Below are 24,035 nucleotides of genomic sequence, written 5' to 3'. Positions count from 1 at the left end.
GTACATCTCAAACTTACACAATATTACATGCCAATTGGATCTCAATAAAGCTGGAAAGAAGAGAAAATAAATGGGTACATTATTCTGATTATAAAACCTATATAAAACACAAGTTTTATTTATACCTAACAAATCATTTAATGATCAAAATGTGATAGGACATAAGACAGTCAAAAAGCTTTAAGAATCTCTACCACAATAAATTTGACTGATTCTAAGTAAATATATCCTGGAATGCAAAATCAAGTGGGCCTTAGGAAGCATCACTACGAACAAAGATAATGGAGGTGATGGAATTCCAGTTGAGCTATTTAAAATCCTAAAAGATGATGCTGTGAAAGTGCTGCACTCAAAATGCCAGAAAATTTGGAAAACTCAGCAGTGTTCACAGGACTGGAAAAGGTCAGTTTTCATTCCAATCCCAAAGAAAGGCAATGCCAAAGAATGCTCAAACTACCACACAATTGCACTCATCTCACACGCTAGTAAAGTAATGCTCAAAATTCTCCAAGCCAGGCTTCAACAGTACATGAACCATGAACTTCCAGATGTTCAATCTGGATTTAGAAAAGGCAGAGGAACCAGAAATCAAATTGCCAACATCTGTTGGATCATCGAAAAAGCAAGAGTTCCAGAAAAACATCTACCTCTGCTTTATTGACTATGCCAAAGCCTTTGACTGTGTGGATCACAACAAACTGTGGAAAATTCTTCAAGAGATGGGAATACCAGACCACCTGACCTGCCTCCTGAGAAATCTATATGCAGGTCAGGAAGCAACAGTTAGAACTGGACATGGAACAACAGACTGGTTCCAAATTGGGAAAGGCTGTATATTCTCACCCTGTTTATTTAACTTATATGCAGAGTACATCATGTGAAATGCTGAACTGGATGAAGCACAAACTGGAATCAAGATTGCCAGGAGAAATATCAATAACCTCAGATATGCAGATGACACTACCCTTATGGCAGAAAGCAAAGAACCAAAGAGCCTCTTAATGAAAGTGAAAGAGTAGAGTGAAAAAGTTGGCTTAGAACTCAACATTCAGAAAACTAAGATCATGGCATCCAGTCCCATCACTTCATGGCAAACAGATGGGGAAACAATGGAAATAGTGACAGACTTCATTTTGGGGGGCTCCAAAATCACTGCAGATGGTGATTGCAGCCATGAAATTAAAAGACACTTGCTCCTTGAAAGAAAAGTTATGACCAACCTAGACAGCATATTAAAAAGAAGAGACATTACTTTGCCAACAAAGGTCCATCTAGTCAAGGCTATGGTTTTTCCAGTAGTCATGTATGAATGTGAAAGTTGGAGTATAAAACAAGCTGAGCTCTGAAGAATTGAGGCTTTTGAATTGTGGTGTTGGAGAAGACTCTTGAGAGTCCCCTGGACAGCAAGGAGATCCAACCAGCCCATCCTAAAGGAAATCAGTCCTAAATATTCATTGGAATGACTGCTGCTGAAGGTGAAACTCCAATACTTTGGCCACCTGATGCAAAGAACTGACTCATGTGAAAAGACCCTGATGCTGGGAAAGATTGAAGGTGGGAGGAGAAAGGGATGACAGAGGATGAGATGGTTGGATGGCATCACCACCAACTCAATGGACTTGGGTTTGAGTAAACTCCTGGAGTAGGTGATGGACAGGAGAGGCCTGAAGTGCTGCAGTCCATGGGGTCACAAAAAGTCGGACATAACTGAGCAACTGAACTGACTGAAGTAAATATACACATGTATCCTCATCCCATGCTACAAAATGTCTTGTTAAAATTAAGTCTGAGACAATTATCAGTTTGAGTACATTACTTAGAGTCTCTTAACTCAGTTTCCTCCCCATATAAACTGGAAATAATTATAGCATCTTACTTTGACAACCAGTGCCAGAAATAAATAAATACATACATACAACAGGAACATGAACAGCTCCTGACACACAGTAAGGAACTTATTAAATGTTAGGCAGCCACCATTACTAACGAGAGACAGACAGAAATAGGAAAGAAGCCTCGAATGACTTCTTTAATCTTTGATTAGAAAAGGAGGTGAGGGACTTCCCTGGAGGTCCAGCAGCTAACATTCTCTGCTCCCAATGCAGGAGGCCTGGGTTCAATCCCTAGTCAGGGAACTAGATTGCACATGCTGCACCTAAAGATCCCAAATGCCATGACAAAGATCAAAGACCCCACGTGCCACAACTAAGACCTAGCAGAGCCAAAAAAAATTATAAAATAAAGGAGGTGAGACAGATTATATATGCCACTGACCTATTTAAAGTTCTACCAATATTATCTCCATTTCATAAAATAAAGATCTAAACAATACTTGAGAGTAATATCAGAAAGATGACAGAATAGTAAGCCCCAGGCCCCCATTTCCTCATCAAGAACCCAACTTAACAACATATGAGTGAATTTTCCTTTGTAAGAAGTCCATAGACCAGTTAAAAGACTGCAGCACCCACGTGAATATAAAGCCAAGCAGAGCCACATCAGAGTGAATAATAATGTGTTGCATTGACCTGCTCGTAGCCCCATGCATCCAGCACATGCAGCACAATCAGGAGAAAACTCTTTTAACTCCTGGCTTCTCTGGGAAAAAAGAAAAGAGTGGAAAGTACGGCTAACATTCTGGCTTTATGGGTGCGCTGTCTAACGAACTGGTTTCTGTCTTGCCTGACTCAGAATGCTGAAGGGAAGAGCAGCACATTCTGGATATCAAGGGGCTGCTAAGAATAAAAGCAAGGTGGCTTCTTATAGCACCAGAGAATCTGTAGTACCACAGTCAGACACTGGGGACCAAGAGAATATGAGCTCTTGAAAACAGGGGCAGACCTTCTAACTAGGCAATTAAACACACAAGCCCAAAAAAGAAATATCCTAAGACTTGAGAGCACCCCCACCCCAGAATCTCTATCCAGGCTGATGAGTGAAAGTGTTCCCCTGCACAAAGCAAGCATGCAGGGGCTGGGAGAGTTGGCTGTCTCCTCAAATGCCCAAGTCTCAACAAAAGGTCACAAAGTAAACAAACAAGGAAATAGGCTCAACCAAAATAACAAAATACATCTCTAGACACCAATCCTAAAAAAAACAGAAATCTATGAATTACCTGACAAATTCAAAACAATCATCTTAAAGATGCTTGATAAGCTAAAAGAGAATATAAGTAGACAACTAAATGAAATCAGAAAATGAGGTATACAAAATGAGACTATCAAAAAAGAGATAGAAACTAGGAAAGAAAAAAAAGGGAGGGGGGTCGGGAATCAGGAGCTAAAGAATAAAATACTTGAAAAATTCACTAGCACAGTTAACACATATTTGATCAAGCAGAAGAAAGAATTAGTGAACTTAAGGATATGTCATTTGAAATTACTAAATCAGAAGAGAGAGAATGGGGAAAAAAAGGAAGTGAAGACAGCCTCGTGGACTCATGGGACACCACTGAGTGGTCAATGTGCACATTATGGAAGTACCAGAAGGAGAAGAAAGAGAGAAAGGAGCAAAGAGCCTATTAAAGAAACAATGGCAGAGAACTTTCCAAATCTGAGGGAGAAAATGGACATCCAAATTGAGGAAACTCAATGATTCCAAATAGGATAAATCCTAAAGAGACTCACATCAAGACTTTTATAACCAAATTATCAAGTCACAGACAATGAGAGAGAATCTTAAAAGCAGCAAGAAAAATAAAACAAAGGAGCCCCCATAAAGTTTTCAATGATTTCTCAGGAGAAACTAAGTAGGCCAGAAGAAATTGGGATGATATATTTCAAAGGGCTCCCTGGTGAAGGAAATGGCAACCCACTGCAATATTCTTGCCTAGAGAATCCCACGGACCGAGGAGCTTGGCAGGTTACAGTCCATGGGGTCACAAGAGTCAGACACGACTTAACAACTACAGGAAGAAAGATACAAAGGGCTAAAGGGAAAAAAGAAAAAAAAAAAAAACACCTGAAAACCAAGAATATCATATTTGGTAAAATTATCCTTCAAAAGGGAAGGCAAAATTAAGGTTTTCCACATAAACAAAAGCTGAGGGAGTTCATCACCACAAGAGACTGGACTCTGCCTCATTCATTCATTTGCTCAACACACATGGACAGTGTGGTTACAATACGCTGAGCACCTCACTGGGTGCAAGAGTCCTACAGGGAAGGACAGGATCTGTCCTCCAGAATCCCACTGACTAGTGGGAAAGAGAGACGAGACGGTGAGTGTCACCCAGCAAATGGAGGCAAAGAGTTCCACCAGCGGAAAACCACAGGACCCAGACAAGGTGTGAAGGAGCAGAGAATGTCTGAAGAGCTAGTTATCTGAAAATATCCAATACTTAGTAAGGGGCTGATAAATTCTTTCCATAAAAAAGTATAAGGCAGGCATGGGAGATGCTAGGAGATAACGCTATCAGGGCAGATAGAGACCAGATTGCAAATGGTCTTCCCAGATTGAGGAGTTTAGACTTTATATTCAAGACAAGGATTTATCTGAGGCCACCAAATAATAGATACAGATTAACAGTTACATGTGCACCATTAACTAAAAGGCTTGCTGCCTTTCCCTATTGCTTTTAGATGAGCCCATATCCTCCATTTTCAGCACACTGTCTACACTCAATGAGTTCAATGAGTATTTGCTAAATGGATAAACTAACATTTAATTTCTTTACAATCAAAACTATTCAGGGATTTCCCTGGTGGTCCAGTGGCTACGATTCCATGCTTCCCAATCCCTGGTCAGGGAATTATATCCCATATGCTGCAACAAAGATCAAAGATCTTGTGTGTCACAACTAAGATCAGACAGTCAAATAAATAAATAAAAATAAATACTAAAAAAATATTGCCCCTACTTTCTTATATCTCTAAGAAAAGGAAATGGGAGCCACATCTCCCATATATGTACTTTGGAGTGTGTATATGTATATATGAGCACATTCACTAAGGAACATATTAAGAAAATTATGAAACCAAAAAGCTATGATTTGGGTAAAAATAGTTACTATAACCCTTAATTAGATCTTTCTAAATCTCTAATAGCAGTAGCCTCCACATTTAGATGATGCACAGACTAAAAGGAAACCTTCAGAACACTTCTCTCTCTCTCTCCCTCCCTCCTTCCATCTCTCCCTTCCTCTCTCTCTCACATACATACACAGTTATCCTAGCCAATCTCACAAATACTCTAGGCAAAGTAGCTTCCACCTCTTAGATCTAAGCCTATTTAAAATGATTTGCCCATGTAAAACTATATCCTAGTGACATTAATCTTTCCTGTCTTTGTTCCAGATTAAGTCAGAGTAGAATTTTAGTGATTTTAATATTTAAAATTGAAAAGTTGAGCAGTCCTACACTCTAGGGAGAAATGTACTCTTCAGTCTGCAAGGAAAATGTAGGTGAGGGATTAATATAAGTCTCACTTACATCATATTCTAACCAATATTTCTTTCCACCACTTTTGGGAGAAGTAAATGCTCAGAAAAGCACTCTCAGGCTTACCCACATATCAAAGAATAACAGGGCAGTAAAGCAGGGTCATGCCCTTGCCATCAGTGAGATGAAAGTTTATCCTATTATATTTTAAGACTTTCATAGAAGGAACTGCTGTATTTTCTCTCAATAACTCATTGACAAAGCACATCAGATATTTTCTTCTTAATACATATAGCTAATCTAAATCCCTCATGCTAGGTAAGCCTCCATTTCAGTTCCAGCACAAAACACAGTAGCTTACACGACAACTTATGGTTTAATTTCAACTCTAAAAAAAAAAGAGAGAGAGAGAAAGACAAGATGGATGGATGAGCACATGAACAGACAGGCAAATGGACAGAGCTGAAATATGAACAGACTCTCTGGGCATTAGAATTATAGGTACCATGTATTTACTTTGTTCTTTCTACAAGTTTTCTATAATAAAGATGTATTACTTGGCATCACCAAAAATATTACTAATAAATCCTTAAGCATCATTTTCATATAAACAGTCATCTTTAACAGGCTCCGTGCGACCATGAACCATTTTTAGCATAGGGACATGCTAACTTCTGACTTAACTCCTTCATTTAAAGTCTCATTAAGTCACCTCTGGGCTTTCTTTTCCCCATACTACATAACTCCAGTTATTTGTGCTTTTTGTCCTATGACTTTCTCCTTGATCCCAAGCTTTAAGCACCTGATGTTTGACTCAAGAGATATAAAGATGATTCAAGTTTTCCTATGCCTGTCTCTGTTCAGCCTAAAGGAATGACTGCATCCATTCACAATGTTACATACTCAGGGTCACACGCACTCTTCAAAAATCTGTACAGTAAAATTGTGTATTATATATCAGACACAGTATTATCTTCTAAGGTTGTCACTCTTAGTATGTTTTCTTGTTTTCACACATGAGAAAACGGTGGTAGAAGTTAAATAACTTGCCTGAGGTCATAGCCTGGTATCATGCAGACACATATATACAGGCTCAAAACCCTAGCCCTGCCCCTATCTCAGTGAAGGAGACAACCATCATCCCAGGCTATGAGATTAGAAGTCTCAGCAACAGGTTACATGGCTCTTTTTTCTAATCCATCCAAACATTCACTCAGTCCCCCGATTGTGTTTATTTTACTTCTCAAGCCCCTTAATAGTCCATGCCATTCTCTCTCTTGCTGCTGCTACTACCTAAGTTTAGCACAGCACAGTCTCTTAAGGACCACAACTGCCTCCCAATGGGGTTCCTGCCTCCAGCATGGGCTCCCCATAACTCACACTGCCCTGTCAGCTTCCTAAGCACATCCTGATCTTGTCTCTGTTCACCAAGGCACAGAGAACAAAACTTGCTTGCTTAGTGGAGATGCACCCATACTGTTACATGAAGCTGTTGTTAGTTTTCACTGCTGTATACTGTTCTATTGTTTGAAAATACTCCAGATTATCTATCCACTCTCCCAAAGATGGGCATATAATATGGACTCAGTTTGGAGTTTTGTAAAGGAAACATTTATAACATATCCAGTTACATATGTACACAAGTGTCTCTAGAGCGTCTTTGCTGTTGTTGTTCAGTCGCTCAGTTGTGTCTGACACTTTGTGACTCCATGGACTACAACAAGCCAGGCGTCCCTGTCCTTCACCGTCTCCTGGAGCTTACTCAAACTGATGTCCATTGAGCCAGTGATGCCATCCAACCATCTCAGCCTCAGTCGTTCCTTTCTCCTCCTGCCTTCAAACTTTCCCAGCATCAGAGTCCTTTCCAATGAGTTGGCTCCTCATATCAGACGGCCAAAATATTGGAGCTTCAACCTCAGTATCAGTCCTTCCAATCAGTCCTTCCAGGACACCCGCTGACTCTGACTCCACTCTCCCCACAGGAAGCTGATGCACATTGATCGCCCTCAACGACATGAACCCCTTTCCCGTTGAAACAGCTGCACCAGCTGTGGGCGGCCCACCGGGAGCGGCTGGAGGCTGAGCTGAACAACTAGAGCAGCTCAAGGCCGAGCGCCTGGAGACCGGGGCAGCCCAAGGCTGGGTCTGACTTTATTTAGGATGGACTGGTTTGATCTCCTTGCAGTCCAAGGAACTGTCAGGAGTCTTCTCCAACACCACAGTTGGAAAGCATCAATTCTTCAGTACTCAGCCTTCTTTATGATCCAACTCTAACATCCATACATGACTACTATAAAAACCATAGCTTTGACTATACGGCTCTTTGTCAGCAAAGTAATCTCTCTGCTTTTTAATATTTTGTCTAGGTTTGTCATAGCTTTTCTTCCAAGGAGCCAGTGTCTTTTAATTTTATGGCTGCAGTCACTGTCCACAGTGATTTTGGAGCCCAAGAAAATAATGTATGTCACTATTTCCATTGTTTTCCCATCTATTTGCCTAGTGGTCACATATCTAGGTCACTGGACATATACAGTTTCAACTTTAAAAAAAAAATGCCACGGTTTTCTAAATGGTTGGACTGGGTTGTTCAAAAAGTCCATTCAGGGTTTTCTGCATGATGATATGGCAAAATCCAAATGAACTTTTTGGCCAACCCAATATCTATATATATTTTTTTCTTTATTGTATCATTTCCAATTGCAATGACTAGCAGATGGTAGGAAATCAATAATGCATTAGGAACAGAAGAATGGAGAGGAGGAGGGAGGCTAAGGAAGAAGTAGGGAAGAAGCAAAAGAAGGAGAAATTTATAATACATCTCAATACTTTGGTCAGGGAAATTGAACCAAATGTCTCAGGAGCTCACTCGTAGTTGTCAGTAGAAGGCAGCCTTTACCTGGCTGAGAGATAAGCTAGCCCAATATCTGGAAACTTGTTTAAAAAGGAGGCTCACTCATTCATAGGACAAACATGCTCTGCTAAGTCGCTTCAGTCGCGTGCAACTCTGTGTGACCCCACAGATGGCAGCCCACCAGGCTCCGCCATCCACGGGATTCGCCAGGCAAGAACACTGGAGTGGGTTGCCATTTCCTTCTCCAATGCATGAAAGTGAAAAGTGAAAGCGAAGTCGCTCAGTCCTGTCTGACTCTTCGCGACTCCATGGACTGCAGCCCACCAGGCTCCTCCATCCATGGGATTTTCCAGGCAAGAGCACTGGAGTGGGGTGTCATACGTAACTGAGCGGTAAAGAATCCGCCTGCTAATGTAGGCGACGCGGTTGGATCCCTGGGTCTGGAAGACACACTGGAGAAGGAAATGGCAACCCACTCCAGTATTCTGGCCTGGAGAATTCCATGGGTAGAGAACCTTGATGGGCTACTGTCCATGGGGTCATAAAGACTCAAAAACGACTGAAGAAACTGAGCATGCATGAACCTGAGTCCCATCTATTGCTTTGTCCACAGGCAAACAGAATTCTACACAGAACATACTGGAATCATGACAGAGAGCACACAGCTCAAAGGCTGGAACTCCTCTGTGACAATGAGTGACAATTTATACCATCAGTCTCCAAGGTTGGGGTCATGTAAAAATGTGGTTCCCTCCAAATTGGAGAAAACGAAATAGTTCAGAGGAAATATGGATCAGGAATTAATCCCCAGGATATGCAGCCACCAGCGAGGAATCCATAAAATGGCTGTTTCCAGGAAAGCAAAAGCTCGTAATGAGATCTTGTCCCTGAGTTACTGACTGGCTGGGTACAGCAAATCTGGCCTAATTGTTTTCACAATGGGAATTTAATTGAAGTGTCTTTAATGAGAAAAAAAAATAAGATTCCATGGATGCGCTTATGATGACATCTCAGTTCTAACTGAGATGTTTTTGACATTCTGTAAGCAACACAGAGGGGTGGCCCAAGGGACAAGCAGAGTCAGCCCTCCTAACCCCCTGGGCCCAAAACTGCTTCAGAGACTGTCCTGCAGTCTACCACACCAGGACACGTGGTCCCCCAAAGTCTTACCAAATCCACCAACAAAGCTGTGCTTCCTCAGGGCCCCAATTCAACTTACAGTTGAATTGGGTTCTCAATAAGCGCTAAACAGTTTTTAACCTTACCACAAACCCACATAATTTTATACACATTGCTTATATTTTACACTTGCATGCATATTAAATATATATATATACACATGTATATTTACATATATTTATACAGGACATGGATGAGGCATGTGGCTCCTGCAGTCAGATGACTTGGACTCACATCTCCTCTCTAACACAGAATGGGACTCGTCCACATAGGTAAGTTCCTGAAGCCCCATCTCCTCTGTAAAATGGGGTTAATCATACCTACTCAAAGGTTGTTCCAAAGGTGAATAAGATAATATGTAAGGTAATACTCAAGGTAATATGGTAAACATTCGATACAAGTTAGTTAATCACACTAATACTGGTAGTAATAATGCTATTAAACTGCTACCACATTTGCAGAAAGAGGGGCAGAGTGTCTTAGAGAGTAAATGCCCACAGAAGAAATCCAGCTCCAGTAAACTCCAAAGTATTTCCAGTCCATTAGCATCGAGGTAGCACTCAGTCCTCATAAACCACCTGGCAGGGAGTCCCTCCCTCCCGTGCTGGCATTCAAGGCCCTCGGAGCTCCAGACCCTCATCTTTCCAGCCTTTCCTCCCGTGCTGCTGCTGCTGCCGCCGAGTCACTTCAGTCGTGTCCGACTATGTGTGGCCCTATGGACTGTAGCCCACCAGGCTCCTCTGTCCTCGGAATTCTCCCGGCAAGAATACTGGAGTGGATTGCCATGCCCTCCTCCAGGGGATCTTCTCAACTCTGGGATCGAACCTGGGTCTTCTGCATTACGGTCAGATTCTTTATCACTGAGCCACAAGGAAGCCCTCCCATGCTGCTATCACATATCAAATACCCACCCAGTGGTCACAGAGACCAGCCTGCTGGCTTCTATAACCTCCACTCCTAAAATCCTTACCCCTGAGCTGCTCTCTTTTAACCTGTTCTAGGAACCAATGGGTTGCTATCTAAGTGATTAGCCATGAGCAGGAGCAGGGAGTAAGTAACAGTGGATCTCAGGAGCAGGAGCGGGTACATATTACAGGGCAGAGTGGCTCAGCCTCTTAAAATACAGCATTAATTTTCACAATCTGTCTTATTAATAGCTTGCTGTGGAGAAGCACTGTATTAAAACTTTGATACACATGTCTTTCAATTCTCACCATCTATCTTAGGACACAGATAATACTAACCCCATTTTACAGACGAAAACACTGAGGCTCAGAGAGGCGAACTGGCTAAGGTCACACGAAAGTAAGTACATGGCCACGTTTTGAATCCACACAGTTAACATGTGCCCACATCCCTTCCCACAATCATGTGACCTAGGAAAGTGCCCATTCAGTGCAAGTTCACTGGCATCCTGAGTGATGGGCAAAGCTTGACAATATACAAGTTTGTGGACTGGTCCAACTGGAGGCTTGTCTTGGTATACTGGGCCCACCATCATGTGCATCCCATTCAGGCTGGCTTCAAGGATGTGTGCTCTACAGGGTGGCACAGTCCTCCGCCATCAGAAGGGCTACACATTTAGCTGAACGTGCCACTGTCGCTGTTTCAAAGTTCTTAACTCCTTTTTAACAGGGGACTGACCTCCCTGGGGGCTCAGACGGTAAAAGCATCTGCCTACAATGCAGAAGACCTGGGTTCGATCCCTGGGTCAGGAAGATCCCCTGGAGAAGGAAATGGCAAACCACTCCAGTAGTCTTGCCTGGAAAATCCCATGGACGGAGGAGTCTGATAGGCTACAGTCCATGGGGTTGCAAAGAGTAGGACATGACTGAGCGACTTCACTTTCCGCCTTTTCATTTTGCACTGGCTCCTGCAAATTATGTAGCTGTTCCTGATCCCATTTCAAATATTGGTCTGTACAGCACCGCCAAGTCCCTGGGAAGTCTTCCGAGATGCTTAGGCATACATACTTTAGTTTAGCAATACCTAATAAAACCCTCATACATATGTAAACCTTTGGACCCATAATATCTACCTCTAACAATGGGCTTTGAGCAGAAAAATATTAGATGAGGGTATAGATCAGCCTACAAAGATTCTCATCACATGACTAGCTACAAGAGCAAATGATGCAATTCCCAATAATTAAACACATTAGAATAATTTTATCCAATAAATAAACTGAACAGCCATTTTAAAAAATCATTTTAAAGTGACACATTTAATAAGGAAAGACAGTCCCAAAGGTAATGTTAAATTAATGTAAAAGTCAGAGTACCATGTACAGCAAGCTACACGTCTGTAAAAATGATTTGTTCTGCAGAATGAGTAAATGAACTATAGCAACTGCAGTATTCTCCTACCACAGAATGCTCCAGAGCAATGGGCAAAGAACAAACCGCTGATCCCTAAAATCTACTGGGTGGACTGTCATCCACAGCCCCAAAAGACCTTTAGGTTGTTCTGCATGGCATCAATTCTTGGTTGATATTAATAAAACACTGTAATTTTTAACACCCAAACTTTTTATTTACTAGAGAAGAATGGAGGAAGGAAAAGGAAGAAAGAAAGGAAAAGAAAGGAAGGAAAGGGATAAAGATAAAAAGAAGAGAAAGAGACGAAGGAAGGGAGAGGGAGGGAGGGAGGAGGAAGGAACTTAAACTGGCATCTCTGTTCCATAAGAGATTCCAGAGGAGTTCATTCAAATTTCGCTAAACTTTTCAACATGGTATTTCTGCCAAAAGTGTTTACTGTCTGCCGGAGAGCCAGATTATCAACTGGTCCTGCTTTACAAGATTAACAGGAACTCTGCAGAAAACAGAGTTGCAAAAGGAGTGCCAGCTATATGTCTGCTTTCCACTGGAACCACAGAACACTGACGAGCTATTACGGGTTCTTAAATCTAGAGGCTCCACAGACTTACCTGGAAAACAGTAAATATACTAATTCCCAGGAGCCAGCCCAGCCGACAAAACAAGAATCATCACAATGAATCCACATGTTTAAACACCCCTCAATGCTGCATTAATATACAACACAAAACCAAAGGGCAAAGGAGGTGGGGAGGAAAAATAATCAATAGGCATTCACTAAGATATTTCAAAAGCCCTTACTTGTAAATGGCACAGAATGCTCTCCTGGCTAAACACCACTGTTTCCAATTCAGTCATCACCTCCATTTTCTATAAAACAGCTTACTGCACCTGTCAAAGTTAGTACCTTTAAGGCACCACACCACTCTGAAAACAGCATTTATTCACCATTACAACCTATATTATCTAGTGCTTTATACTCTCCAAGTGTAGAGCATTCCCATTTATTATCTTATTAAATCTCCACACTACTCTTGTGAGGGCTTCCCTGGTGGCTCAGCTGGTAAAGAATCGCCTTCAGTGCAGCAGACCTGGGTTTGATCCTTGGGTTGGGAAGATCCCCTGGAGAAGGGAAAGGCTACCCACTCCAGTATTCTGGCCTGGACAATTCCATGGACTGTATAGTCCATGGGGTCGCAAAGAGTCGGACACAACTGAGCGACTTTCACTCACTCTTGTGAGGGAGCTCAGGCCAGCTTGAGCCCGCTTCCTGGAGTCCAACGGCAAGTAAATAACTAAGTAGGAAAAAGAGGAAGAGAAGTATTCTGTATTACTGGGTTCAAGATTCCCTCTACACCAAATTTCCCAACAAACCCTTTCAGGCTTCCCTGATCTGCACGTGCCCCTCCTGCCAGCGCCCTTTTCACTCGTCCTCATGTCCCCTTTCCAGCTCATAAGAAGGACTACCTGGCATTCATTCAACAAATGGCCAGAGAGCCGTCTCTGTGAGCCCTGCACGGTGCCAGAGGTGGGGGTTCAGCAGGATGGGAAAGCAAAGACCCTGATTATATGGATGACAATTACATCTATTGCAGGGGATTCTTACTGAGTGAAAAATAAGGCTCCTGTCCAGATGCTATACTTACAGAAAAGTCCTTGGTTTTCCATGTTCAATAACTAGCAGCTCATTCCGCTAATTGTCTCATCACTCACTGATACATGGGAAATTAAGGTCAATATAATCAGAGGCATCTTGTTTGGGGGCATGAATACAGTGGGTTTTTTGTCTTATTGTTTATTAGATAACAATACCCTCAAGCCCTTTATCATCACAATCAAGGCTTAGAAATAATTACTAAGTAAAGTTGACAAAATCAGAATATTTTAATATATTTCAGTGAAAACAAGTTTGGAGGTCAACTAAAAAGGCCAGTGTCAAACAAACACAAGGAAGTTACCTGTCAAATTTTCTCCTGGGGGAAAAATACATCAGAGTAGGGAAAAAATAGATACACAACAAGAAATGCTCAACAATTAGTCCCTAGAAACATGCAAATTAATTATACTATTTGTGAATCACCAAATGAATGCTTGAGACTTGGGATGTTTTAATCCAGAAATTTAAAAAGTAAAAATGTTATGTACCTTATTTAACAGCATGCAGTATATTCTAGGAGGGACATTTTGGATATTTTATAAATGGTGAGTCAACATAACCAATGATATTAACATACACGCTACTAGGCTGAAATCTCCATATCTCAGAAATAAGGTTTGCAAGCATCAGTGGACAAGCCAAAGTTCTTAGACATGGACAGGTGAAGACATGGGCCATCACAATGCTTGATGCCGAGTATGGGATTATGGTCTTGTCGCTCAAAAGCAAAAGAAACCCAGCTCTATACTATCATGAACAGCATGAGTCCCCACTGACAGTGATAACTGAAATTCTGCTTCACGATAACAGAAACTTTTTATTTACCACCCAACACACACCGTTATACTGAAAGGGCAAAGTCCAAGAAAATAGTTTTACAAGATGATTCTTTTAGGATTACATTACTTGGATAAAGTAAATGTTATTAAAACCAAATCTTGTGCATATCAATTACATTTCCACATGGTACAACAAAAATCTGTTAACAGTAAGAACCAGAGACTGACAGAAGTACATTTTAAAGTCTAGAAGCAAACATGAATTAGCAAGAAACTAATAAGTCTATCCTGGAATGGAAGGCTTCAGAGGGCAAAAACCATGAATTTTCATTCTGAAAAATCATACAGAGTGAAGTAAGTCAGAAAGAGAAAAACAAATACTGTATATTAATGCATACATGTGGAATCTAGAAAAATGGTACAGTATGGACAGCAAGGAGGGGAAAGAAAGGGTGGGGTGGATTGGGGTTGAAACAGATACACGACCATGTATAGAACAGCTAGCTAATGAGAACCTACTGTACAGTAGAGGGAATGCTACTCAGCGCTCTGAGGTCTTCTAACAGGGACGGAAATACAGAACAGAGGGATAAATGTATATGGACAGCTGATTCGCTTTCCCGTACAGCAGAAACTACACAGCACTGCAAAGCAATTAGACTCCAATAACATTTTAAGTTAAAAACAAAACACTCCATTATCCACTTCCAAGAGTAAATAAATGCCTGTGCCTGCTTGCTAGGTCAATTCAGTCATGTCCAACTCTTTTGCAACCCTATGGACTATATAGTCCACCAGGATCCTCTGCCCCTGGCACTCTCCAGGTAAGAATACTAGAGTGGGCTGCCACGCCCTCCTCCATGGGATCATCCCGACCCAGAGATCAAACTCATGTCTCCTACATTGGCAGGTGGGTTCTTTACCACTAGTGCCACCTGGGAAGCCAGTAAATGCCTGTATCCTACTCTATATACTAAAGTACATTCCCACAAAAATTGACTTTTAATTCTTTTACCTTGGGTGGACTCATTTTTCTATTCTGTGATGTGGCCCAAGTGTCACAAGCTGTGAAGTGCATCGCCCCCAGCATCTCTGACTCTGAAAATCTGGGCAGTTCCTCAGAGCACCATGCAGCCTTGGATCTACAGCAGGTGGGGTCACAGCGTAAGCCAAGAAGAGAACCCCAAATCCAGGACAATTCAGTCCAAGTCAAACGCCTGGGCTTCCCAGGTGGCTCAGTGGATAAAGAATCTGCCTGCAATGCAGGCAACGCAGAAGACACAGGTTTGATCCCCAGTTCGGGAAGATCCCCTGGAGGAGGGCATGGCAACTTACTCCAGCATTCTTGCCTGGAGAATCCCACGGACAGAGGAGCCTGGCGGGCTGCAATCCACAGGGTCGCAAAGAGTTGGACACGAGTGGAGTGACAGAGCATGCACACACACGTACAAACGCCTGCACTGACCCCTGCATGTTATGCTCTTCAGTGCTTCACTCTCATGCTGGAGCTAAAAGAGAACAGTTCCTACTCCCATGACTCTCGAATTGAGGGACTTATAGCCCCAGAGACGGTGAGCCTGCAGAATGCAAAATCACAGCATGGACTAACTCCCCGAAACATAATGGGAAACAACCATAATGTTTCAACATGAAAACAGTACACACTCAGGATTAGAATCAAAAGTTACATGAATTTTTAAGAAGATGAGGATAATAGCAGCAATAAAAGTCATGATGTTGAGCACTAATATTTATTGACCATTACTGGCAGGCATGGGTTTCCCTGATGTCTCAGACAGTAAAGAATCAGCTTGCAATGCAGGAGACACAGGTTAAATCCCTGGGTCAGGAAGATCCCCTGGAGGAGGAAATGGCAACTCACTCCAGGATTATTGCCTGGGAGGAACTTTCCTGGTGGCCCAGTGGTAAAGAATCTGCCTTCGATGCAGGTTCCATCCCTGATCAGAGAACTAAGATCCCACATGCTGTGGGGCTACTGAGCGTGTGCTCTGGAGCCCTCATGCCAGAACAAAGACCCACTCTAGTATTCTTGCCTGAAAAATCGCTCAGACAGAGGAGCCCAGAGGGTACAGTCCATGGGGTCACAAAGAGTCAGACATGACTTAGCAAGTAACACTTTCACTTTCACTTCACTTTCATAGGCAAGCACTGCTCTAAGCTCTCTGTGAGTATAATCTCATTTGTTCCTCACAGCAGCCCTCTGAGATAAGGATATTATCCCCAATGTACAGATGAAGAAACTGAGGCTTAGAGCAGTGAAGTACATTTGGCAAGGACATATATTTAGTTTCCAAGGTTGTTTCTAACCCCAGAATCTAGTCAGTTACCATGACACAGGACAGGAAAGCCCCTGCACAGGCCTGGAGGTGCCAGGCTGGATGTGCAATGAAGCAGATCTATAGTGTGAACAAAGGAGCCAGGTATGGAAAGACGAGAGGCTGTGCGGGTGCCTTAGGGCTTGTTTCCCAGCTCCTGGTTCCTGTCTCTTGGGAGGCCTGATGACTGGTACAGAGCTACCTCTGTATTCACTTACTGAAGTCAGTTTCCATCACTTCCCGAAGCATAACGGAGACAATGGGTACCATGTTGAAGAGGAAATGTGAAAAGGAAAAAGGCGTGCAGTGCTCTTTCTTACTAGACTCCAGTGGTGTGTGTGCAGGCGCCGCTATGTCTTCTACGCAGCTCACGTGTTTCAGAGGGAAGGGCACACCCCCTCTCCGACACCCACCCTGCAGCTCTAGGGGCAGATGCTGACTGCTGAGGGCCAGTCAGCCCGTATCAGCCTCTGACCACTCTTATTGGTCCAGGAGGGAGCAGGTGATCGAGGCTGACTCAGAGACTCAGAGAAAGGCCACTTTCCCCACGGCTGGGATGGGTTCTCTTGCGCTCACAGGTCTCTTTCCCTCACTTACATGAGGACAAATAAGTGTGCTACCCTAGTTGCTCCCAGCAGCTAAGAGCTAACCCAACTTGGAAAAAAACTGGACATACAGGGCAAGGTGGGGCCCAAAGAACACCAGCTATGACACCTGGTTACGAGGCAACAGAGCTCCTCACTGAGAGGAAGGGTCGTGTCGTTGCCGGCAGCATACACTCTAGAGCCAAACCGCCTGGATTTGAAGCTGATTCTGACACTTACTGGTCATGTTAGCTAGTATAAGTTACTTACCTTCTCTAAGCCTCAGGTTGTAAAGAGGGATAAGAATAGTTCTAACCTCATGGAGTTTCTCTGAGGATTACATAAATTTACATATATAAATTCATAAATACATACATACATCAAGCACTTAAAACAGTGCCTGGCATATAACAAACTATGTAAGAGATGGCTGGGTGAGTCAGGGTGTCTGCAATTTACTGTGGAAGGCAGCCTGATTAGAAGAGGGGACAGAATAAGTAGAGAGAGTGTATAAAAGGACATCTCTGAGGCATGCAGTGCTAAGCTGGACTCTGGAAAAACTGAGATGAGTGTAAAATATCACCTCACTCCAGGCTCTGGAAAGGATGCCAATTCCATTCCATAAAAACTGCAGGAAGAAAATGTCTTACAAAGTTAACAAAGGAAGAAAGCATATTAGAAATGCCCAGTTGTGTGATACACAGACAGGGAAAGACTGACGGAGCTCTTGCCCCAGAAGATGCCACAGCTGCAGAGACATCAGCAGGAGGCCAAAACTGGATTTATGTAAAGAGACACGGAGCAAGGCTTAGCCAGAGTCTACGGGAGACTCACTGTGGGCCATCTCTGAATTGAGCCGACAGGCCATGCACAGGACAGAATGACATCTGGTTTCCCATCACACGCCCACACCTGCTACCTAACACACAGCGTGAAGGTCTAATTTTAGACTCAGCAGCCGTGACAGCCTCTTTTTTTTCTTTATAAAAGGACTGTCCACATTTCATCCTCTGGGTGCACTGACTAGTCACTACTCACACTCTCTGCCAAGGAGGGGAATGGAAGTGATACTGGGTCCTCTTTCTTTGATGTTCCCCCCAAGATTATCCAGTCATTCAGAATGTCTGCCTAAAACACCCTTCTAAATCCACATCAAGGCCTAAGAAAATGTAGGTTTCCCAGAGCCTGATCATAGCTGTCATCATACCGTCCCCTGCTCAGAAACCTTTGTGTGACCACTTGTTGCCAAAGGAACAAAACCCATTCTCCATAACCTGGAACCTAAAGCAATCTACAGTTTGAGATTAAGTCCATCCTTTTATAACTGTCCATATTCCTGCCTCACCACTTGGGGTCATATCTTACCTCAGTGACCTAGTGATGCTATCACTTTGGGTAAGTTATTTAACCTGAGCTTCAAAACACTACAGGCGAAGGATCTAGCTCTGACCCTGACATAGTAAGAGTCAGTAAATACTGTCTGCTGTGTCAGTAACCAAAAAGAGAGTGTTTTGCAGAGGACAAGAACTAAAAAACCAAAGAAAGGAGAAAGTGTAGTTGGCTAAAGCTTTTTTAGAGAAGAATCTGATAATATGTATCAAAATATAAAATGTACATAAACTTTGACCCAGAAATCCCACTTGCTCCATCTACTCTAAAAGGTCACTGAATAAGTGAGGAAATATGTAACTACAATGATTTCATCAGGGCTTCCTAGGTAGCTCAGCGGTAAAAAAAAAAAAAAAAAAAAAAACCACCTGCAATGCAGAAAGATGGAGGAGACTCAACTCGGGTTCGATCCCTGGGTCAGGAAGATCCCCTGGAAGAGGAAATGGTAACTAATTCCAGTATTCTTGCCTGGAAACACCATAGACAGAGGAGCCTGGCAGGCTAAGGTCCATAGAGTTGCAAAGAGTTGGACAAGACTTAGCAAGTCAACAACAACAAAGTAATTTTATCACACCATTGTTTTTTTTTTGTTTTGTTTTGTTTTTTTCACACCATTGTTTATAACAGCAAAAAATTCAGAAACAATCTAAATGCCAATTAGGATTGGATGAAGAAAATTATGCAAATAGGCACAACTGTTAGATGATGAAAACTGCTTCTTTTTCACTTGAATTGCTTAGTATTTTTTACAAGATACGTGTATCATTTTTTTCCAGAATCAGACTATTCAAAAAAAAAAAAACAACAATTTTTAAAAACACACAAAGGAAAAAGGTCCTGAGGGATATTCTCCCTGGATTATCTGGGCCAGTTTTCATTTTATAAAGAACTGATGAAGCTTTAGTAAAGTTTTTCAGACTCAATAGCCCAGAGAGCTGATAAAATGAGGCTGAAATGAGGTACTAATATATGAAATGAAAGACTTCTGTATTTTTTACATAAAATCAGCCAACTCTGTCCTTTTACTATTTCTACAAAAAAAAAAAAAAAAAAGGGTGGGGGAGCTCTATTCTTTATCTATAATTTTTATAGTTAGTCCCAAACATCTATGACTTGTCTGAAGTTCTTGGCATGAGACTGACAGGGGAAAAAAAAAAAAAGCTAGTGGGCGGTTCACAGTAAACCCACCTGAGATGCTAGTAAGACTTGGCATTCACAATCAGTGTGCTGTTGGAGCATTCTAGAATTGTCACTATAGGACCAAAATTATGGGAAGCAGAAATGATCTGCACCAGGGATAGGGTTTCAGATGGATCTTAGACTTCTGGTTTTTAGTTATTTGGGTTTGGAGGCTTTACTTGCCTTAAAATGATAAGTGAATAAAAAATTCAAACCATACAGAATAGCAAAACATGCAGTAAATTATCCTCTGAAATCAGTTCACAGCAATAATCACTATTAACATTTGGTGCTTGTTATAGTTTGTTTTTGTTTGTAAACCTACCTCAAAGGAAGTAATCATTTCTCACCCGTTATACTGGCAAAAAATAAAAAAGTATGTTAAGTTCTGGCAATGTTACAGGAAATGAGCTTTCACGTGCTGTTGATGTGAGTGTAAATTAACACATTAACATATTGGTTATAGGAACTTCCCCTGTGGTCCAGTAGTTAAGCACCCACCTTGAAATGCAGGGGATGCAGGTTCAAACCCTGGTCAAGGAACTAAGACTCCACATGCTGCAGGGAAACCAAGCCCGTGTATCACTACGAGAGTCCTCACAACTTAACAAAGATTCTGCAACCAAGACCCAGCTCAGCCAAATAAATATTTTTAAAAACCATATTGGTGACAGAATCTATATAAACCTAAAATATGCATACTCTGAGAACCAGTCACATAACTTTCATTGAGGAATAATTCATACACCATAATGTTTATCCCTTTAAGGTATATAGTTCAGCAGTTTTCGTATACTCGAGAGTTATGCATCATCACTAGTTCCAGAATATTTTTATCATCCCCCCAAAAAATTCCATCTCCTGTCCTCCTTGCCCATGGCAAACACTAAATCTACTTTCTGTCCCTATGAATCTGCCTGTTGTGGACATTTAAAATAAACTGACTCAAACAATATATGACCTTTTGTAACTGTCACTGAAAATAGTGTGTTCAAACTTTATCCATGTAACATGAATCATTACTCCATTTCTTTTTATGGCTGAATAATATTCCACTGTATGGATATACCATTTTTGGTTACATATTCATCGGATGGTGGATGTTTGACTTGTTTCTACATTCTGTCTATTAGGAATAATGGTGCTATGAACATTCCTACAAATCTTTGTGGACAATACAGTGTAGATCTGCTGGGTCAAGTGATAACTCTCTTTAACTATTTGAGGCACTGGAAAACCATTTTCCACAGCAGCTACACCACTGACATTCCTTTCAGCAGTGTGTGTGGGTTCCAATTTCTCTACATCCTTTCCAGCACTTGTTACTGTGTTTTTTTTACTACAGCCAGCCTACTAGGTTCAAAATGGTATCTCACTGTGATTTTAATTTGCATTTTCCTAAACACTAAAGATGCCGAATATCTTTTCATACGCTTATTGGCCATCTGTATACCTTTTTGGATAAATATCTACTCAAATGTCTTAGCCATTTATTAAGTGGGTTGTCTTTTTATTACTGAGTTATAATAGTCCTTTATATATTCTGGATACAAACTGAACCGAAACCCTTATCAGATTTTGCAAATACTTTCTCCCATTCTCTGGACTGTCTTTTCACCTTCTTGGTGTCCTCTGAAGTAGAAAAGTTTCTAATTTTGATGAAGTCAAATTTACCTTTTTTTTTTTTTTCTTTTATTGCTTGGGCTTTTGGTGCCATACTAAAAAACTACTGCCTAATTCAAGATCACAAAGATTTACCCCTATGTTTTTTCCTAAGAGTTTCATAGTCCTAACTCTTTGATTTAGGTCTTTGATCCATTTTGAGTTAATTTTGGGTTTGACATGAGGTAGAAGTCCATCTTCATTCTTCTGAAGGTGGATATCCAGTTGTGCAAGAATACTCTGTCCCCATCGAATTATCCTGGCTCTTTAAAATCTACCTGAAGCTTGACTGTGACAGCGGTTACATAACTGTATATGTGTGTGTTTGCCAAAACTCATTGAACTGTATGCTAAGAACTTCACTGTTTGTAAATAATAACTCAATAAGCCTGACAATTAAAACTTCTCCTTTAACATAATACTATATGTCAACTATATTTCAATAATGAAATCAATTTTCCTTCAGAGAAACATTCCCATATAGCATATTCAAGGATCATACAATTCACAATATTATAGTACTGTTTAAAATAAAGAGTAGTACTGCTTATAATCAAGAGTAATTAGAAATCATCTGAACATCTGTCAAAAAGGAAAAAAGCTAAAGAGAATGTAGTATAATGATAGGATTGAACATTATGCAACAGTTCAAAGGAATAATCTAGATTTTACAGACATCAAATGGATAAGGCTTAGAAACATTCTACAAAATGAAAAAGATAAGTGCACAATGATTTGAACAGAATGAACACATGTATGTAAAAAGGATAAACAATATTATATTATACAGGTTTTATGCGTATCTAAAGCCCATCCTAGGGGAGATCAATCCTGGGTGTTCATTGGAAGGACTGAAGCTGAAGCTGAAACTCCAATACTGTGGCCACCTCATGCGAAGGGTTGACTCATTGGAAAAGACCCTGATGCTGGGAGGGATTGGGGGCAGGAGGAGAAGGGGACGACAGAGGATGAGATGGCTGGATGGCATGACCGACTCGATGGACATGAGTTTGAGTAAACTCCGGGAGTTGGTGATGGACAGGGAGGCCTGGTGTTCTGCGATTTATGGGGTCACAAAGAGTCGGACACGACTGAGCGACTGAACTGAACTGAAAGTTATCTCTTAAGGGTCTAGAAGAATACTCAATGCATTGAAAACATTCACTTCCTCTGGAGAAGGCAAAAGGGCACCAGGATTAGACAGGACAATCAGAAAGGAGTTGAGCTGTCATTTTTCCCCCCAAAGGGAAATCTATTTATTGACTACTTGTATGATTAAAAATCAATACTATATAATTTATGTGAGTTTTAAGCAGAGGTTATAAGAATAAAATCATAGCTTTTTAATATGTGTGCTCATTTGTGCTTCCCTGAACCCTACTACACACACACAAATGGACATGTGCGTGCATGCTTGCACACACACACACACACACACAAACACACAGGTGATCTTACCAATTTGGATTTTCCATACTTTCCCTGAAGACAGACTCTTCTTTCATGGATGCATATTGTGTCCATGTAAGGCAGTGACTCCTTATAGCCATGTTCCTTTCCTGAGGATTGAACCACGATTCCTCTTCTAACTGGATATTAGGCACCTTTAAAATGTTCACCTGTCCAAAAGCGGGAGAACGGCTTTCTGAATTTAGGAAGAGCAAGCTATTAATATATAAAGATGCTGTCCAGAGTTGCTTCCAATCTTGGGGAATTAAGAGGACAAGCGATCCTGATATATGGATGATGGTTCACCAACGGCTGTAAGTCCCCGATAATCAAACATACAACGACCTCAATAAAGGCTGGTGAGGACATGCAAATGGGCTAGAATTTATGCAGGCTGTACAGTCTCTGGCCCAATTTCCCTAACTGCTAAACACTAAGCAAGTTATCAACCTCCCTCATGTCTCCTCTAGGGCTGGTTATGGCCTTCTTAAATGGACGGATTCTAACTGGGCCCACTTACTGCTCACGTGCAGGATAAAATATTTTCTTCATTTTAAACTCTGCCCAATATCTAGAAATGTATGCTTTCTTGGGTGGAGGAAACATGGAAAACTACAAAGGCAGAATCGTACAAGTCAGAGGTGTCCTTAAATTATTTAAGAATAGAGATACAAGACAAAGTTGAATGCCTTTTTAAATAATAGATTCAAAGCGTGTATATAGGGCAAAGGGAGGGTACACAGTCGGTGAAAAAAGCCAGCAATAATTTGCTGCATATACTGCAATATACTGCTATCTGGAAAATAAAAGAAAGTTCATTTTCATTGTCATATCAGCCTTCTTTCCAGTAAAGAAAGTGACAATCTTCATCCATGTTTAGAAAGTGATGGAAGCTGCCATGTTTTCTATATACAGCACAGCTAAACAATTTGCAAGCTACCTGGCAGGAGCCTTGGGTTTTACATCACATACACAATCACTTCTGGGTTGAAAAGATCACATGAAACATGTTTTAAAATGTGCATCAAGACCTTCTCCTCTTATTCCCTAATGATTCTAAGGATTTTTGTCAATAATCGCTCTATGGTTAAAGCAATGTGATTAAAATTTTCCACTCACCTTTTTCCAGCAATCATCAGAATGCTTAAGGATTTCAAAGAGAAAAAACAATTTGCTATCATGAAGATTTCATCATCAACACCATTACTTTACAGAAACACACACAAAGAGACTTACAGAGGGTGCTGAGAACATTATACTACCAAAACCATTCTCTC

At 41.4% G+C, this 24,035-nt stretch overlaps 1 protein-coding gene across 4 annotated transcripts in view; it reads right to left on the bottom strand.

Annotated features, from left to right (window-relative positions):
* Positions 1-24,035, bottom strand: part of PRELID2 (PRELI domain containing 2) — a 102,388-nt gene that overhangs the window by 60,439 nt on the left and 17,914 nt on the right. For all 4 annotated transcript variants that reach the window (XR_006268986.1, XR_006268988.1, XR_006268987.1 and 1 more), the window contains exon 4: positions 22,768-22,928. Coding sequence is in view for 1 of the 4 variants with exons in the window: in XM_043465113.1 (XP_043321048.1) it covers positions 22,768-22,928 (161 nt within the window). In the remaining 3 variants the exon portion in view is untranslated. The remainder of the gene's footprint in view (positions 1-22,767; positions 22,929-24,035) is intronic.

This window comes from Cervus canadensis, chromosome 4 (assembly GCF_019320065.1).
Source record: "Cervus canadensis isolate Bull #8, Minnesota chromosome 4, ASM1932006v1, whole genome shotgun sequence".
NCBI lineage: Eukaryota > Metazoa > Chordata > Mammalia > Artiodactyla > Cervidae > Cervus > Cervus canadensis.
The sequence above is the reverse complement of the archived record's forward strand: the minus strand, read 5'-3'. Positions and strand labels throughout refer to the sequence as shown.